Source organism: Calliopsis andreniformis, chromosome 1 (genome assembly GCF_051401765.1).
Source record: "Calliopsis andreniformis isolate RMS-2024a chromosome 1, iyCalAndr_principal, whole genome shotgun sequence".
Taxonomy (NCBI): domain Eukaryota; kingdom Metazoa; phylum Arthropoda; class Insecta; order Hymenoptera; family Andrenidae; genus Calliopsis; species Calliopsis andreniformis.
The window spans coordinates 311,394-331,349 of record NC_135062.1 but is presented as its reverse complement, the minus strand read 5'-3'; the positions used below and the strand labels follow the sequence as shown (position 1 = coordinate 331,349).

The 19,956-nt window shown below is 39.5% G+C and overlaps 2 protein-coding genes across 3 annotated transcripts; both read right to left on the bottom strand.

Annotated features, from left to right (window-relative positions):
- Positions 1-5,536: 5,536 nt before the first annotated feature.
- On the bottom strand, positions 5,537-6,679 carry LOC143178255 (uncharacterized). Of its 2 annotated transcripts, none has more exons than XM_076376790.1 (2): positions 6,229-6,679; positions 5,537-6,046 (listed from the first exon to the last, which is right to left on the bottom strand). In XM_076376790.1, exons 1-2 carry the CDS (start codon positions 6,376-6,378, stop codon positions 5,828-5,830), a joined length of 369 nt encoding a protein of 122 aa, XP_076232905.1. In that variant the 5' UTR covers positions 6,379-6,679; the 3' UTR covers positions 5,537-5,827. The 2 variants fall into 2 exon arrangements, with proteins under 2 accessions (XP_076232905.1, XP_076232910.1); XM_076376795.1 differs by having other exon boundaries at positions 5,537-6,018.
- Positions 6,680-7,223: 544 nt separating this feature from the next.
- On the bottom strand, positions 7,224-8,450 carry LOC143180302 (uncharacterized). The gene has a single exon (XM_076379936.1). The coding sequence runs from the start codon at positions 8,448-8,450 to the stop codon at positions 7,224-7,226; it is 1,227 nt and encodes a 408-aa protein (XP_076236051.1).
- Between the last annotated feature and the right edge of the window lie 11,506 nt (positions 8,451-19,956).

Genomic DNA, 19,956 nt, shown 5'->3' with positions numbered 1-19,956 from the left:
TATGATTTACGGAATCTCGTTTCCTGATTGTCTTGTTGATGACGTGAAATATTAGAGTGATGATTATTAGGATAATTAGTACAATTATGCACCGAATTAGAAATTTGACAACATGGTGGTATAGTGCAAGAGCAATGGCAATGACGAGTATTTGCCGGATAACTTTGCGAACTGCAATGGTATTGAGAATATCGAGATATTCCATACGGACTAGGTGATCTAGAACGATTATTGCTAACAACAGGATAGTTTTGAAATTCCCGGTGTTGATATGAATATGATAATGGATATGGATCATTTGAATATTCACGATAGTTATTCGGTCGGTAGTTTTCTCGCGGTTGAAAATTATATCTGTGATCTGAATTAAAAGATAATCTGTCGCGTTCGTATGATGGTATAATTCCAGAATTCATTCTATCTTCAATTTTAACTGCTACTTCTAATGCATGTTCTAAACTGTTCGGATCTCGTGCTTCGACTGCTCTAGCCAGTTCATCCGGTAAGCCTCTAATGAATGCATTAATCGCGGCTGTTTTTACGGGTTGTAGCATTTTATCTGAATCGTCTCCATAACTGTCTCTTAATGTAGTATGTAAATTACTAATTAGAATTTTTAAACGATCATAGAATGCGTATACTGATTCATTTCTTTTCATTCGAATGTTGTTAATTTCTTGCTGATAATACTCGTATGTTTTTCCTCTAGCAAACCGTCGTTTTAAATGTTTAATTAAATCATTAAGACTGGAGAACTGTAAATCATAGATACTATCGCGTGCTTCTCCGCGTAATTTACCGATTACTGCTCGAATAAATGATTTCTCTACCGTTTGCGGAAGATTACATGCACCGTTTTGAACATCTAACAAAAAATCTTTCAATGGGATATTGTTTCCATCAAAGTATGGTATATTAGTAGTAGCTTGTTGGATGGCAAAACTTTCAGCCACTGTCATAGACAAAGCATCAGTATGTGAACTATTAGAAGCATTCGCGCTACCAGCAGCGATTTGCTCTGTATCAGGCATAATTAAAGTAAAAGTGTTTCACAAGAAAATTTACACAATATATATATATAACAATGCAGTATAAGGATAAAATAAAATGATTCCCGAAATTATGATAAATTCTGTTCAATAGTAAACGCTATCAAGGATCCGTAAATATTCAATCAATCATAAATCAAATCACTCGATCGTACCTGCGTATGCGTATGTAAATGTACTATGACTTTATATAGGCATTAATTCAGAAAACCAACCTTCTGAAAGCAAAACTGTGAATACGAATGTCTCAGTTCGAATTGTAAAGTTTCAAGAATTTCTAAATTTCGACTATCCCACCGCTGCCACCAATTTCTGTTACGTCCCTGCTTTGCGGAGCGCACGCGCGCAGCACGGCAGGGGAAAGTACAGTGAATATTTAAATTTTTAAATATAATTTTGTTTGGGTTCGGAGACACTCTAGTCCCATACGGGCCCCATTCACAGGATTACTTAAAGAAAGTGGTAACAAAATAAGAGCTTGAGATTAATTTTAACTGGAAAAGATATAATGTGTAATTGCCAATTCTCAATGATTACAACAAAGTTATTCAATGAATATAAACATATAAAAGAGAAAATTTATAAAATACGACATACGCGTACACACACACAATCGACCGAGTTGTTACAAAATTTTTATTATAAAGGAGTAACGGAAAAGTACTCACCAAATTTTATTTGGTCAATTTACTTTATAATTTTGCTTTTGGTATTTGGCTTTAACTGTGTTATTTCCTGTTGGGAGAAGAAGTACACACACACTGTTATTAGCACTACAGTTACGTATGATTATAATTATAATAATAAGAAAATTAAAATTGAGTATATATATATATAATATGGAAAAAGAAATAAAGAAAAAGAAAAAGAAAAACGAAGTTAAAGAGAATACTAATTAGGATAACTAATTTTCGAGAGGCTGAGTCCTTTTTGTTAATAACAAAACTATGTCTCAAACCACCCCACGGACTCACGACACGCACCTCGCGATTGTACGTCGACAAGTGACGCAGCTTCACGCTCCCGGAGGAGACCAAAGTGGGCCTCGTCCGAAATTGTTTATTCTGCGTCCCGTATCTTAACGAATTAGGTCGCGAGTTCGATACATGGTGAGCCGTGATTCGTCAATCTATTGCATCGAGAGCATGTGAAGAGTGTGTGTATGCTCCTTCCTTTCTTCTTTCTATATTCTACTATGCTCTTTTTTTTTTAAAGGGTTTTATAATGAATTTTGAATTTGGAGTAAAAGAGAATTTTCCAGACGATGCGTGACGCTAATGAAAAGGAAAGGCATTCATAAAATTAGTACCAATATCCACTATGGTCAGGGAAAGCCCACAATGCTATGCAATACCACAGTGTTCTAGTACCATATAGTTCTATTAAGTAATGCCCATCCTTACATTGAAACGCATTCAATCAACTCACTCAATCGCATACACGTACATAGGTGCAACTAAACAAATTGAAGGCTGACTAGCGCGCAACGGTAACAGTGTCTTATAGTTATAAAAATTATTTAACGTGGGAAAGGAATGTTCTAGAGCGGCAAGCGAGCGCTATCACCCTCACAGGATGTTTACGGTCCTTATACGCAACCTGATCTGTTGCGCGTTAAAAATCGGAGCATAGGACCACGCTGATTCCAAGGAAGGAATGTCTAATTTCAACAGCTGTTCGGCGTCACCAATGCGATAATGAATAAACATAGATCGTTTATTCTCTTAATGAGGGAGTTCTCAGTACACCATAGGCGTAATTCATACCATAAGCGTATTCGGAACGTAACAGAGGCAATAACCCGTTCCTACCCTCAACTCCAGCTTCCGTTTCACCCCTGCTTTACTGGCCCGGGCCTATGCAGAGTGTGCCTTCAGCCGGGGGTACGTCCTCATCGAAGTTCGTGCCATGGTTCCTCCCTGTTCGTAGCTAAGAGTGGTGTAAGACGTTGGGCCAACCGAACTGCTCAGACGCTTTCGAGTCCTGCTAAGAACCCGATCTTGACTTACGTCAAATCGCTGCGAATTCGTCCTCGATCGAAGCCTCCCTAAGCTATCCTCCGTTACACAAAATTCCCCGTGCACGCGGCCTAGGATCAGCTACCCTGGTGCCTTCCCCCCTTGACTAATCTTCCCCCCACCCTCACCATTGTCGAGCCAGCTGACAAAGCTCCCCCCCCCCCCCCCCCCCCCCCCCCCGACGGGTAAGCAACTCTAGTTGCCCTCATCCCTACGGTATCGACCCCCCACCCTTTTTATCCCCCATCCCCTCGCGTGCTTTTACTCCCTATGCTCTAGCTCCTCTAAGTCCCTGTCTACCTACCATTCCCCTGGAGGCTTCCGATCTCAAAATTCACAGCTCGTTCGTTGAAACTCTACAGTGCTGAGATGAGGTATAAACCTTCCCCATCTCCGGCCTCTGTACTTGTTCCCTTTTTCAGGGAGGCATTTCTTTTCTAAATCCCCATGTCCTTTCGGACAGGTAACTTGGATTTGGCTCCCCGTCTTCGCGGTTCGCCGCCTCCATTTCTCATATGTAGGATGCGCAACGTATGTCAAGTAGAGAGAGAGTTTCTAGGACAGACTTCTCGTCCCTATGTTTCTGTGGAACTATGGGACAATTTGTCCTGGATTTTCATGGATCCTCCCCCGCTCCAATGTTTCACCTTTCACAGCTTAACTATGGAGCGGGCGATTTCCAGGAGTCAGGAGTCATCTAGATCTATACTCTGCCTTCCCAAAGGTTCATTATGATTCTAGATTATCCCGTGGATCGGATACAAGCTCTACTCCTTGTCTATTCTTCAGCATTGCTGCCTAGATATGACTCAGTTTCGTTAAGGACGCGTTTGACTCTAAGACAGGTGACTCTCTCTACTCTCCCGTTACGCATCTTATCCCTCCTTCTCTCTTTTTTTTTTTTCTCTCAAATGTTCACTACTTTCCAGGTATATTTATTTTGACTCGTTGACACAGTATTCTCGTTAAACGTTTCATTTATTTATTCATCTTCTTCTCTTATAAATACAGGTTTCTCATTCTTATTACTAGTACATGCGCCTCCTTATTTCCTCCTTACAATTGTTTATTCCATTGGCTACCTATCGTCATTCCTTACTTTATTCACATGTTCTTGCTTACGTGTATACTTTTAATCATTTACTCGTTCCATCTATGTAGTATTGTGATATTCTAGTGTTGCACTCACCGACGGTGTCCCTATTCTATTATTTATTATTATTATTCTTGCTCTATATATACAGGGTGTAACAAAAATGTCGCAGTTCCTTAAAAGGGGTGATTCAGGGGGTGATTTGAAACAACTTTTTCCTTAGCGAAAATGTAAGATGAGGCTTCGTTAACGAGTTATTAATGAAAAACACCGGCCAATGAGAGCGCGAGTTTGCCGTTCGAGCGACTGCGGTAGCGTTGGGTACGCGCTGGGCGCTACGGTTGTACTCCGAACAAGAAAGTCGACATGCGTCGAAGGAAATAACATTAGTGTGAAAATATTTGCATAACGTATAAACGAAAAAGCAATGCAACAAAAGAAATGAACGGAGAATTGGAGAATTAACGTTGAAGATAGAAACCTTGAAAGTAGTCTGCGTTAGATTTAAAAAATAATAATCATTAATGAATTAAATGCAATTCATCTGTAGTTTGTAAATCTGTGTCACTGGGTCACTGTACCGATACTGGTCATCGACCTCTGGAATGGTTTATGGCAGGGTAGAATTTTTCCAAAGAAGCTCCTTGTACCCCCCACGTAGTTTAAGCACCTCAGACCTTCTTTGTTCGGACACTCCGAGATCATGTCTCCTTCGAAACCAAAGCAATAAAGCCATAAATTACCTAAACGCGTGCCCTAGCATAAACCATTTCGACAGTCGATGACCAGGATCGGTACAGTGACCCAGTGACACAGGTTTACAAACTACAGGTGAAGTTTGTTCTCTTCTTCCTTTATTTTTCGTTGTATTGCTTTTTCGTTTATACGTTATGCGAATAAGAGATTTACATATTCGTATTTTTACGTTGCACGTAGTTTTCCTCGATTTTAAGTAATTATTCACTTCAAGTGATAAACAAAAAAAGGACTCGGTGTTATTTATTATGTCGCTTTCAGTTTTCATACTAATGCTATTTTCTTCGATGTATGACGACTTTCTTGTTCGGAGTACAACTGTAGCATCTAGCGCGCGTACCCAACGCTACCGCGGTCGCTCGGGCGGCAAACTCGCGCTTTCATTGGCCGGTGTTTTTCGTTAATAACTCGTTAACGAAGCCTCATCTTACATTTTCGCTAAGGAAAAAGTTGTTTCAAATCACCCCCTAAATCACCCCTTTTAAGGAACTGCGACATTTTTGTTACACCCTGTATACATTTTTTTTTTCGATCTCCTTTCATTTCTTCCCTCCCCATAAGTACAATTCACCTTTGTATTATTTCATTATTATTATTACTATCATTATCTAGCTCTATCCTTAGTAACAATCCGTACCTTCTCTATTTTATATTAACATTTTAGCATTAACATCTCCTATATCTAGTCTACTCATCATACCGTATTTATTTATCTATTTCTCCTGTTTTGGTAAAAGAAAAACTATATTTAACTAAGCTTATATCATATTCTAATCATTCGTACATTGTGACTCTTTGGAAAAGTTTTTTTTTTTCTCTCAGTCAATTTATCTATATTACATTATTATTTTCATTTTGTTAATCTACTGTCCCGTCCTACTTATTAAATTTACGTTCCCGTCCTCTTAATTTTACACGTCTTTCTTCTTCTTTTCCTTTCCTGATCCTTCCCAGTTCCTTCCTGCCCACCGGGTGTCCCTTTCCTTTGGCTCTCGTCCCTGTCCCATTTCTATTCCTAGTCCTGCATTCCCTTCCTTCTGTCTGTCTCCTTCCGCTCCTCTCGTTTCCCGAGTCTGTCCTTGCCTCCCCTTTCTCCAGCTGGCTGAAAACATTGAACTCATATCAACACTCTATTTCTTTAGTTCTTGCCTTTGCTTGTACCCTTTGGCTTTGTGGTGACGGGGGCCCCGACCTCGCCCCCATCCGTGAGTCCCCCCAGGATCGCAAGATCCTATCATCCCGAAGGATGATCTGAACTTAGTGAGGGCCTTGTCGGCCACCACCCAGTCGGACTCTCCGTTCTGAATCTTACCCTTGGAGACTGGTCAGGATATCTCCACAGGCCAGTCCCTGTTCCGTGTTCCTCTCGTTTCCTACTGTCAGTGTCCCACCTAGCCTCTGTCCCCTTCTTGTGCCATTCCTTGCTCTCTCCATCTGGAACATAACTTCCCCTCTGCCCCATTATTACTCGTTTCTATTCTCCTATCCTTTTAACCTCCTGCAAGTTCAAACAGCCGATTAGACATGTCGTTCGTGTGCATTGATTCTTTGGAAAACCCTTCTCCCTTGTACGCTCTGTGTTCCCTCAATATCTCGCTACGCTTGTGTATGTATTATTTGTCCGTCTATTTTTTTTTTTTTTTGCTTGTACATCTTTATGTTCTCGCATAACCAGTTCATACATGAAACTTCCCTCCAACCTTCTCTCCTTTATTTACAAAAACCTCCTCTCTTTTTTTTTTTACATTTATTCAAACTCCTCTCCTTTCCTTTCCTCCTCGCCTCCCTTTCCTCCTCCTTGTCCTCTTCTGTTCTCCCTCTTATGCCCTGCTCTTTTCCTCATTTCTCCTGCTTCTCCCGACTACTTTGGTGATGTCCTCCTGGCCGTCTCTCCTCGACCCCCTCTTCCGCTTCCTCGTTCGCTGCAAACAGTGCAAATAATTATTTCCTCTGTCTTTCTCACCTTTATGTCCATTGCCATGAGAGCCCCGACCTCGCCCTCATCCGTGAGTCCCCCCAGGATCCGATTGATCCTATCATCCCCGTGGATGATCTAAACTTAGTGAAAGCCTCCACCTTTCAGTCGAGGCCACCACCTAGTTGGACTCTCCGTTTGCCCTCTTCCCTCCTTTACCTTACCCTGGTCGCTTCCAGGGATTGACTTCCAACATAAATTTTGCCAGTTTGTCCAGTTTCATACCTTTGACCTCTTCTGTTTCTAAGAGGTGTTTCCCTAGATGTTTGTACCTTCTCTCCATCAATCTGGGGCACCTGCATATTATATGCGCGCTACTCTCCTCTTCTTTTTCACAGAAGCTGCACATCCTGTCTTCCAGTTGCTTCATCCTTGTCAGGTGGAGCTTTAGCTGCGCGTGATCCGTATCCCGGTTCTTTTCCCAGTATCTCTTTTGCCTCCCTGCATCCTTCCGTTTCCTCCCATCTCCTCTTCCTCTGTTCCATTGCCCAGTCCTTGATAGCCATTTTCACCGTGAGGGTCGACATCGGTAGATATGGTTCCGCTCCCGTTGGAACCTCATCCGACCCCTGATTTGCCAGCTTATCCGCCATTTCATTTCCATCAAATCCCTCGTATCCTAGCACCCACACTATCACGATTTTGTTACCTCTTCCTGCCAGATCGTTTATCCTCTTCTTGCATTCCATCACCGATATCGATTTATGTGCCGGTTTACTCAGTGCCTTCTGTGCCGCCTGGCTGTCCGAACATATAGCGATCCTCCTGTGCCTGGTATCCCTTCCCATCAGCATTTCCGCGCAGTCCTGTATTGCCATTACCTCTGCCTGAAAAACCGTTGCCAGTTTCCCCAACTTCAGTACCCTTCTGTCTGTACCGTCTTCGTGTGTCCAGGCTGCTCCTGTGATGCCCTTCTTCCTTGAACCATCCGTATACCATATCTGGTGGAACTCTCTCATGCCCTTTTTCTTGTCCTTCCAACTCACCTTGCTACCGATCTGAATCTGGAATTTCTTCTGGAACATGAACTCCAGTACCTTGTTATCCTGCCTCATACTTACTAGTTCTCTTATAGCTTCATTTCCTTCCACTTTTAATATGGAGCTGTGCCCAAAGTCCCTGTCTTTCCACACATTCCATGTTACCAATCTATGCGCCGTCTTCAATGCCAGCGTTTTAATCTTGACATCCAGCGGCTCTATTCCTGCCACCACCTCCGCCGCCCTTGTAGGTGTTGTACTTAGTGTACCTAAAATTCTCTTCAACGCCAGCCCCTGTAACCCATCCAGCTTGTCCTTAACCGTCCTCATATTTGCCGCTTCCCACCATGCAATGCTACCAAACATTAGCCTAGGGAGCACGATCGCCTCGTACATCCATTTTGTCGTCGCCGGTGTGAGACCCCACATATGATCTACCACTCTGCCCAACATTGCCAAATTTGCTTTACCCTTACTAACCTTAGTAAGCAATGTTGGGCAGAGTGGTAGATCATATGTGGGGTCTGGGTTAGGTGTTTGAAGATATGTTTTCTCCAGGTCAGCCTCTCGTTCAACCATACCCCTAGATACTTCACCTCCTTTGTGAATTCCAACACTTGTCCCTTGTATCTTAGGTCCGTGATAATTGGCCTATTTATCTTCCTCGTAAACAGGATCGTCTCCATCTTAGTTGGATTCACCGACAGTCCCGTCCTCATACACCAGACCTCCAGCACCTGTAACGCCTTTCTTGCCCTACAAGTAACAATCAATTCGTTCTTTCCTGTTGCCAGGAACGTTACGTCATCAGCGTACGCCAATACCGCTACACCGCTCTTTTCAAGCCGGTGTAGGAGATTATCCACTGCCAGACACCATAATAGTGGTGACAGGATTTATATAGGGTGTAACAAAAATGTTGCAGTTCCTTGAAAGGAGTGATTCAGGGGGTGATTTGAAACAACTTTTTCTTTAGCGAAAATGTAAGATGAGGCTTCGTTAACGAGTTACAGTAATGTTGCGGACGAGAGCCGCTCTCGGGTCTGGTCGCGACTCTCGTCCGCGACTGGTAGTCGATTCGGCTTCCTTTGCTTTCGGTCGCCGAGATAATTGGTACACGACCGGAGAAGCAAAAAAAAGGGTCTCGCTCGAGCTCGATGCCCGAAATCAATGACGTCAGAAAAGACAAGGATAGCATTAGGGATTTAATAGGAAAAATTGAAGTTCCTTATTTGCAAACAGATTTTCACGCAAGTAACACCAATCGATTCCTTGTGCTCTTCCGATAAAAATGATATCAAATACGACATGATTCCTATTATTTATAATAAAGATATTTAAATAATAAACGTTGGAACACTGCGACGGTTACGGAGAATCGTCAAAGTTACTTTTCTATCAGTTCTTTACGAGCTAAAAATGACATAAACAGAATTTATGTATATTATATTTAATCGATGTCGGAAAGAAGATATTAAAAATAAAAAAATAAAAATTTCTAAACATTTAAAACGGAACTTATATACATACTTTTTGTATTACGCTTTCATTTTCTTAATAATTTCAGTTATTAAATAATTAAACACAAAAATATGAGGGAATACATAATAGGGAGTTAGCCCTACGACGAGAGCCGTGTTCGCCGAATCGACTACCACTCGCGAGCGAGAGTCGCGCTCGGGTCTAGTCGTGCCTTAGAATCGACTACCATTCACGGACGAGAGCAGCGCTCGAGACTGGTCGTGCTTAAAATCGACTACCACTCACGGACGAGAGTCGCGCTCGGGTCTGTTTACATAACGCGATGAGCATGACCTTTCGTTCTACAAACCAAGTTTTATGTATCTTTGTTAAAAATAATCGGAATCGTGTCGTGTTTGACATCATTTTAATCGGGAGAGCACAAGGAATCGATTGGTGTTACTTGCGTGAAAATCTGTTTGCGAATAAGAAACTTCAATTTTTCCTATTTAAATCCCTAATGCTATCGTTGTTTTTTATGACGTCCTTGTTCTCGGGCGTCGAGCTCGAACGCGATGGTTCCAAGAATTGGTTTTTCGGCGGCACGTATCAAACGAGGTAGTGGGGATAAACCACGGCTCTCGTCCGTGTAGACGAAACGGCTCTCGTCCGCAACATTACTGTATTAGAGATTTTCAGTGCAATTAACTGTAAACTTTGTGTGGGCGTATATCTGCGCGAGTCTTTTGTGTGACATTACGAACTACGAACGTATGTCGCTGTGCAAATACAGTTTGCCATTTAAACAGCGCGCCTCGAAAGTCAAACTTCCAATTTTCAACTACTAATATCTTGGAAACGAAGTCGCAAATTGCAAAATGGTGAAGGACTTTTAGATTTCTTTATGCATGAATTATAAGCATGTTTCTTTAGATTGTCCCATTATTTTTGAACACCTTGTATTTATACGCTGTGTAAAATTATGAAAAATCAATTGAAGTACTAGAGCGAGAATGAATTGGGAAAATTCAAACAAAATAATTGAATCCAAGTTGCTGCTACAATTGAGTGAAATAAATTTTTCTGTAGAGGATTAAGAAATATTTAGAGAGGTATCACTATAGCAATACGATTAACACTAATATACTACTATGACACTAATATACAGGGTTATTAGTGAGTCACACTCGACGTTGGACTGCAAAGGATTAAATCTCTTAATAGAGTTTGTTGATTTCATTATACTGAGATTGATATCGAAAGAGATGTGGGAAAAGAGTTAAGATTATCTTAAATGGTTTATTTCAACTTAACCAATCTAATCTGATGTGTTTGCGAGGTGTATCATTTAGACAGGTATTAACTCTTATGTGGATAACCGGGTACCCGGGTACCCATTTCTATGTTTCCTCTAATAAATTGTTATGTTTTTATGAAGATATCGCAAAGCCGCCTTGGATCCCCATTATTTAGAAAGTTCTCTATCGATCTACGGTTTCGGAAATAAAATTGATGCAAACCGCTTTAAATAATAACGCTTCAGTCTTATTTATACGGTTGTTGAATAACCGGGGTATCCGGGTACCTATACATAGGAAGTTGTAGTTGGATGCTTATGAAGGGAAGTTTTACAACACAATCATACAATACACAAATTTTTTCAATTAATATTATTTATTTATTAGTAGAATTACTATTAAGAACCAATAACAGGACAATTTTTATAAACTGTTACAGTATTTGCGTGTTCATCGCAAACTGGTTTTATACAGTTTTGACAATATTTTCGTGTCTTTCTACGTTTTCTATCAGGGTCAGCTTGGCATATATGACATAAACCTCCAACTCTTTTTCATCCAGTTTTATCGTTGTTGAACAGCATCTGATGTTGAAGGAACGTCAGTCATTGTTGGTGACTTATGTAGCATGCTTTCTATTGCTAATTTACTAGAGAAATGTTTCATCACTTGAACATTGATTGATCGACTTCTAATTATTGGAAGACAAAGTTCCTCTCCCAATTGGCATAAAAATATTCGGCGATTATTGGATTTCTTAGGCAACATATTGTTATTGGTGGTATATATGATGTATGAGGCAAAAGCAGCAATATCATTTATGTTATAAAAAAATGCTAATGGCCATCTGTTAGTTCGTCTTTGTGTAGTATATCGTTTCAACATTTAATCCATCATGTCGACACCGAATTTTGTTTTATTATAGAACTGGACTATTTCAGGTTTTCTCTTTGGCCCAGAAACAACATTATCATTGTACATTGTGGATAGTAATACAACAACCTTTCATTTTTTTGGTATATAAGAACAAATTGTAACATCTTGGTTGTGACCAAATTAAGTTGAATAAATTTCACGCGATTTTGGTGACATTTCTTTTGGAATATATTTTTTTTTTTTCAGTGTACCCACAATTGTCAATTTCCATCATAAAAGGTGTCTAGCTAAGGGAAGGGTAGTAAAAAAATTATCTAATGTAATATTTCGCCCAGACCCTTTATGCGGAACAACTAAGTCTTTTACTACCCGTTCACCTTGATTTTTTTTACGACCTGAAAAAGCTTTCCCAGTATAAATTTGATTCGATAATGGGTAATAATTTTGAGCATCATATATCCACCATACCTTGATTCCATACTTCGCTGGTTTTGACGGCATGTACTGTGTAAATCTGGTTCTACCTCTGTAAGGGAAGAGTTCGTCCACAGTCAAATTTGTTGATGGTTGTAGGCTTTTGCTAAATTTGAATTTAATATTGTCCACACATCTCGTATGGAAGCTGCTTTGTCATTGGTTATACGTTCGGCTTCAATATTTTCATTATCAAAGCGAATAATTCGTAAAATGTTACGAAATCTATTCTGACCCATGATTGCTCACTACAATGGATATGAACTTGTCTTCCACATGTCGTCTACATGATCAACGTTTGAATTATTCACGCCAATTGTAAGTAAAATTCTTATAAAGGCAGACAACTCTTCTGTCGTTAGATTTTTCCAAGTTTTTAAATTTGTGGGATTATCGCGATTACATCTTTCGTAAACAGTATTCGCTTTACGATTAGTATGTCTGATAATGATGTCTACTATTTCAAATGAAAAAATAAAATTAAATGTATTCTGAATCGTTAAACTTGATGTGGATTGATGTGGACCACTCCTTCGCCTGATAATGTTATACGATGATATTTAATTGGTGCAGGGATTGTAACATTGTCACGTATTTAGGTTCGTGTTCTGTACATTGCCATATAATGTGGATTAAGTCTTGGAATTCTGATCCGCAATGACAAGAACTGTTTGGTGTAATATTAACTCTTTCAAGGGACGTGTTTAAATTGTAGTGATCCGCGAGCGGCTTCTATTGACGAATGTAACAAAGTCCCTAAACAAGTAATTTATGACCATGAAATGATGTATTTTTATAGTAGTATCTGAAGTAATTTGTACCTTTAAATAATCCTTGATTTTTTGTTAATACATTCGTTTCTGTTACGATCTGGTGTTTGAGGTAGTAAGTTAAGTCTGAGGGTTGTATTTTGAAGATAACTATATGTGCTGCACCTGTAGCTTCTTTGGCCAGTAAATCAACTTTTTCATTTCCATTTATGCCAATGTGGGAGGGAATCTAAATAAATTTAATGAACAGGTTGTTTCTGTTATTTTTTATAAAGTTGTTATATTTCCTTTCGATTTCTACAATTAATTGTTTAGTGTGCAAGTTAAGAGAAAGAAGTTTTTGAAGTGCTTCAATTACACTTAATGAGTCAGTGAGAATGTAAAAGTTAGTATTAATGAGGGAATTTGTTAAGTCTAGTGCTTGGTTTATCACGTAACATTCTGCTGTAAAAATTGATGTTTGCTTAGGTAGGCTAAATATTTTCATTGTTTCTAATTGTGGGTAATAGTACATTGCGTCTACTGAGTCTACGTCTTTAATTTTGCTGCCGTCTGTTTAAATTGTAACTGTAGTAGGGGGTGCCTGTGAAATGTAGTGACTTAGGATCATATTAGGGTTAGTTGAATTGCGGAGTATTTCACCTAAACTGAGGTTGCACTCTGGTATAGTACACATCAATGATTTATAATTGTAAGTGTACAATGGATATTTTTCGCTTGAGCTGACCATGTCCTATTTCTAACCACTAGCGTTTCAAAGTCTGTGTTGTTATTGAGGAGCAATTGATTGAATAGCAGATCCCTCAAAGAGGAATATTTTAATAACGTAAGTATTTTTTCACAAAAGAATTACTTCTATCTTGGAAACTGGTTGTTTTGCTTTCACACATTAGTATATTGGTGGGTGTGCTTATTCTATACCCTAGTGCGATTCCAATTACCGCAAATTGTATTCGATTTAATTTTAGTTGTAGATTTTTGTTTGTCGGGTAATATATGGAGCAGTTGTATTCCATTACAGACCTAATGAGACTATTAAATATTGGCAGTGATGTGTTGGGTGTTGCTCTCCATGAGATTCCTGTAAAGAAATTTCATGATGTTTAGTAGGTAATAACAGATAATAATAGGTAATAATAACATTTACGTGGGAGTTACTTGACTTAATAGTAAGGTTTTCAATGTTGATTTCGGTTTTATCTGGTGAAATATATCTGTTATTGAAGTGAAGAAATACTGCTTTTTGAGGGGATAAGTTAAGGCCTATTTGTTCCAAATTATTTTTCACTGTTTTGATCGATTTTTCTAATAGTTATTTACTCTTGGTAATACAGAGAAAATTGCAGTAGATAGCTACGTCGACAGTAAATTGAGAAATTTTGACTTTCATAAATATTTTCCGTAATTTTTGCTACATATAGGTTGTAGAGTATTAGGCTTAGTATTCCTCCTTGAGAGAGGCCCTTCCACACTGTTCTTAGTATCTTTTCCACAAACCCTGTTATGGCAGATATAGATCTTTCGGAAGTCAGATGTTTGATGAATTTTAGTTTATTTAGAGAGCAGCCTACTTTTGCTAATGTTTGCAGAAGCAGATTGTATTGAATATTGGCAAAGGCAGATTAAACATCTAAAAATGCCCCGAGAGTATCCTTCTGTAAATTCATTGCAAGTTCAATGCTGTTGGACATAATGGCTAGATTATCTGTGCAGGATTTTCGTTTGCAGAAGCTCGATTGTGAATTTGGTAAAACATTTTATTTTTCTAGCCATCATTCTAGCCTATTTTTAATCATAGTTTCAAAGAGTTTACAGGTACAAGATGTTAGAGAGATGGGTCTGACACCGGATTTATCTGCTTCGTTTATGAAAAACATTTGCGTGTTGTACCAATCTTTTAGATACTAGCTTTTTAGATACATTTCGTTAAATATATCTAACAGATTGAGTTTTATATTGTTTGGTAGAATTTTCAGTAAAAGGTAGTCGATGCCATCCATTTCCGGTGCAGATTTGTCGTTCTTTTTAGTTTGGGCATAATTAAATTCTGTGAAGTTAAATGGGATATTAAAGAGTTCATTGGAGGAACACTATGGGAACCGTTCTGGGTTGGTAGCAATTCATGGTGGCGCAATTTAGTTTAATCATTCGTGGATTTTTTGTAGTCTTTGATCGGTATTAAGAGATCTGCTGTGTGTGTTAGTCCATTTGTTCTTTAATTTCTTACAGTTATCCCAGAAGTATTTGCTATTGTGTTTGAGGTTAAAATTTTTGACAAAGTTAAAAAATATTCTTTTTCCTGAAGTTTGAAAGTTCTCCTAGCGATGGCAATGTGTTTTTTTAAATGTAATGAGATCTTCCATTTCATGTGTGTGTTTGAATTTTTTAAATGCTGCTTTTCTTAGTCTTTTGGCCTTGTTATATTCGTCATTCCATCATGGGACTAGATTGTGCGATAAATTTAAGCTGACCATGCCTCTTTGAGGGGTACTATTTATAATATAATCTTTAATTTGGTCGATAAGAAAGTCATATTTACTCATACAGTCCAAGTTATCAAATTCAAATGACAAAAAAGCGGGAAACTTTTGTGATAGCAAGATTTGACACTTATCCCAGTCAGTTCGCTTTGAAGATAGCCTGTTTGTAGTTTTGCTGTAAGAAAATTTTGTTTTCTTGACGTTGATTTCTATATTAATCAAACAGTGGTCGGATTCGGGGGTATCGTCAAGTATCTCGATAATTATTTGTTCGACTACGTCGGAAGTTATGAACATTAAATCGATATTGGATTTATCGTTTCTGGAAAAGTCGAAATGTGTAAAGCTATTCGGATTGTGTAAAAAAACATCATAATTCATTAAGCTGTTGAAAAGTCTTTCACCGTTAATATCGGTGCTAGTGCAGTTCCATGCCCTATTGTGCGCATTAAAATCACCTAGGAGGAGGCATGGCTGTAGTCTTGAAATGTTATTCAAAAATGAGTTCCAGTTATATTATCTTAGAGAAGGACCCTGTGGTCTGTATTAAGCTACTATATTAATAGTATTGGTTAGATTGATAGCGCAAAGTTCGACCCGATTATTAAAGGAGTTCATATTAGGTAAGATAAAATAGTTGACATCTTTTTTCAGAAATATAACAATGCTATCTCCTTTCTTACCAATTCTATCTTTGCGAACGGTGTTGAAGTCCTCAAAGACAAGTCGGATTTCGGGCTTTAGCCAGGATTCTACGGAGATAAATATATCGACATTTTGTAGAATTTCTTGCAGTTCTTCCTTATACTTGACAATAGTTCTTACGTTCCAGTACATGATGCGAAGAGATGATAGGTTGAGTATTCCGTTGGTGTGATGTCCCATGTGTGGTGGTTGTGTAAGTAGTTAGGTTGAATTAGGAGTTGACGTAATCTTCTAATTTTTTTATGATTCTCATTAGACGGTTCTTGATGCTACGGTGTGCTAGGCTGGGATAAATGTTCCTTAGCATTTTGCTGAAAGCTTTTATGTCGTCTGTATATCTTTTGGCTATTTCAAGATGATTAGTATTACCAACGATATCACGCAACAAGTTATTCAGAATGTTGTAGTCCATAATAAAAGCATTCTGGTATTGAGTGAGAATTGCTTTTACTGGGGCAGTGTGTCTCAATATCAGTTTCAACCTCACTACTAACTCTCATCTGTCTTTCTTTTCTCCAGCTTCTTTTTTCCTTTTATGTATTTGCTTTGGATTGTGCGTTCACAATCCATCTTACTGTCGGAGTCGTCTGAAGAAGAATTAATATTGCTTTGCGTTTTTGTCGTGAACAAGCTGGATTCAGTGACTGAAATGAGTCTTTTATCATTTTTATTGCGAGTAACTGTTTCAGTGAGTTCGACTGTCATTTAGGACTGTACTTTCCTCAAGATTGCCATTGATTAATTTATTTGCAATTGTTTCTTTAGAAATTGCCATTTGCGTGTTGGTTTTATTGTTTGGACAATGTCTAGCTAGATGATTGCCTTTCTTACACAGAAAGCAAGTGGGATTTTTACATGAGAAATGAATCCAATAGGTAACGTTATCGTGTTCAATTTGCATGTTGTCCGGTATGTTATTTGCATCATTGGGATCTATGTAGATCTGTCGTCGAAAGCTCAAGATGTGTGTGTACCCTGGTTCGTTCATTCCTGCTCTTATGAACGTTAAATGTAAGGTACACTTTATGCCCAGGATAGTTAGTTTGTTCTCAATTATATCGTGCGGAATTATAGGACACACGTTAGATATAATGATACACTTCTGAGGGAAGGTCTCCAAGTGTAACTCTTATTTTTTAAATGAGCCTTTGTATAACGATAGCGTTTAAAAAACTGAAGCTAATGATACCTGGTTTTGGGGGCACATGGATAATAGTTTACAAAATATTTAACATTGAAGTTATCAACCCCGAAATTTACCTTCCTGAAAATGGAAGAAGTACAGAGGCCGGAGAAGGGATACACCCTATCTCAGTACTGTAAATGATCTGAAACTGAGCTACGAATTCTGGAGATTGGAAGAGTCTTCAAACTATTAGGCAGGGAGAAGAGAGGGGTGCTTAGAACAAAGGGAGTAATATCACGCGAGGGGAAGGGAGGTAGAGGGTGAAGGGAGTTTATCGACATCGTGGGGTGAAGGGGATTTAGATTTGCTATTCGTCAAAGGGAGGGGGGAGCTTTCGACGTCTCTGGGCATAAAGGGGGGAGGGATGGTAGATTTCAAGAAAAGAGAAGAGACGCGTCAAAAACACTGACGGAACTGATATTATCGATAGTTCGATCGAAAGACTGAAAGTCATCTGATCGATGAGACAATTTCGGTGAAATTCAGTTGGCTCGACAACGGAGAGGGTGGTGGGAAGATTAGTCAGGGGAGGAAGGTACCAGGATAGCTGGTCCTAGGTCGCGAGGGAATGAAGTTTGCAGTAGTTTAGGGAAGACTTCCAATCGAAGATAGATTCGTATCGGTTCGACGAAAGTCGAGTTCGATTCCTTCGCAGGAATCGGTTGCGTCTGAGGTGCCGTTTCGCCCAACGTCATAAACCACGTAGCTTCAACTAGGGAGGAATCATGGCACGGCTTCGACGAGGACGTACCCCTGGCCAAAGGCACACCCTGCATAGGCTCGAGCCAGTAAAGCAGGGGTGATCTGGAGGTTGGGGCTGAGGGTAGGAACGGGTTATTGCCTCCATGCTTCGGCATGAAGTCGGACGTACCAAGTCTGATAGTGGCCTGGGAGTCACACCGGTGATCACTCCCCCCGTTAGAACTCGCGCAATAATCGCGCGCGATTATAGGTCAGGGTTAGCTCTGGGTATATACAAAATAAGAGGAGACGTTGCTACAAATACATTACTTTAATATATTTATAATCATCAGAATCACGGTTGCCGCTGCGATCCCAACCGCGGCTTCTCCCGTACTTCCATTTACGGACTTTCTTTTTAAAATCCCAGAACTCTAATATGAAAAATAGACACATGTTACTCACGAAATTTACTTCGTTCTTGAACAAAAAATGAATAGATAAATTACTTAGCGCTTTAGCATAAGATCGCCTATGATCTACGTGCGTTTTGTCGTCATGCCTTCTCTAAAGCTAGCGCCGACGCCGACGCCGACGCCGACGCCAGCACCAACGCCGACTCCGACGCCGACGCCGGAATCGGTGCAAGCTTTAGAAGAGGCATGACAACAAAAGGTACGTAAATCATAGGCGATCTTATGCTAAAGCGCTAAGTAATTTATCTATTCATTTTTTGTTCAAGAACGAAGTAAACTTCGTGAATAGCATGTGTCTATTTTTCATATTATAATTTCGGGACTTATGTAAGTATGGGAGAAGCCGCAGTCGGGGTCGCGGCAGTAGCCGCGGTCCTGGCCGGGGGGGAAGAGGCGGGAACGGGGGGGGGGGGTTTAATTATAAATTATTATAATTAAAAAGTAAATATATTAAATTAATGTATTTTTAACAATGCCTCCTTTTATTTTGTATATACCCAGACCTAACCCAGACCTAAGAACATATAAATATTATAAACAATTTATATTCTTTATTTTTAGTTTATTATTGCATGTAGAATCGCTCTTTCTCGATTGTATCAGCTTGTACATAAACTTGTTTTAATTTAATTTTTCATACAAAATACACAGAGAATGTCATCGTTTGTCTTTAAACTCATCCCTCAAAATTTCATAAAAATTTTTGAAGATCTCACCGAAGAATCTCCTTCCAAGTCGAAACGTGAAAATATCTATAATATCAAAAAGGCTGCGTGTGCCTTGTTGCGCTTGCCGGTGACTTAGATCTAGGCGTTTCAAGCTTCTAGAATCTAGCGATTCTGGTCATGATTTCGTTCAGAACAATATGTAAATTAATTAAAAATACTTAGATTTCATGGCTGTAAATTTGTCGATTTTCGGGGTCCTTTGAAGACTCATATTACTGAACATCAGCAAAATCTGATTAAATCATGATCAGAGCGGGCTAGATTGAACCTTGCTCTATCGAATGAGCCCTTTCCCAGCTTAAAATTTTTCAATATAAGGACGTAAAGCGTCAGGGCGTAAACCTCTGTTTTTGCCTAATTTTGTAGGTAATGTCACTGTCCTGACATATCCGACCCTAGGCCCGTAATGAATAATTTTATATGCCATTATGTACACCCGGCGACAAAACCGGCTTCCCTCAGAAAATGGCAACATCGGAAGCCGGGGTCCCTAATATCTGAGAATCACTGGCGGAATCCGTAGCTTACGCGGATAGGTGCACAAGCATTTATTTATTTGACTGAAATAGAATTTTGCTGGACTAAATATTATACGTAAAAGCAATTTTGTTCACTGAGCAGTAATATAAAAATATGATGGACTCGATTCTTAATTTGGTTGTGATATAGCTAATATGCATCGTGGGTAGGTGAACGCACGAATTCGCCATGTCGGCTTCCCAGCAAGGGAAGGCGAGGGAAGGCGTTCTGCACGCGCCGACGCCTGCATTGGCCGCTGCCGCATAAGAGCCTCTCACTCGCGCATAAAGACCTGTCCTTGTTTAGCGCTATCTCTGTCTATCGTATCACTGTGGCCGTATGCTGCCTGTTCCGTGCACAGGAATGACAGAGAGCATGCGATCACTGCCATGCGGCAGACAAGGATGGTGCTAATCACGGCACGCTCTCTG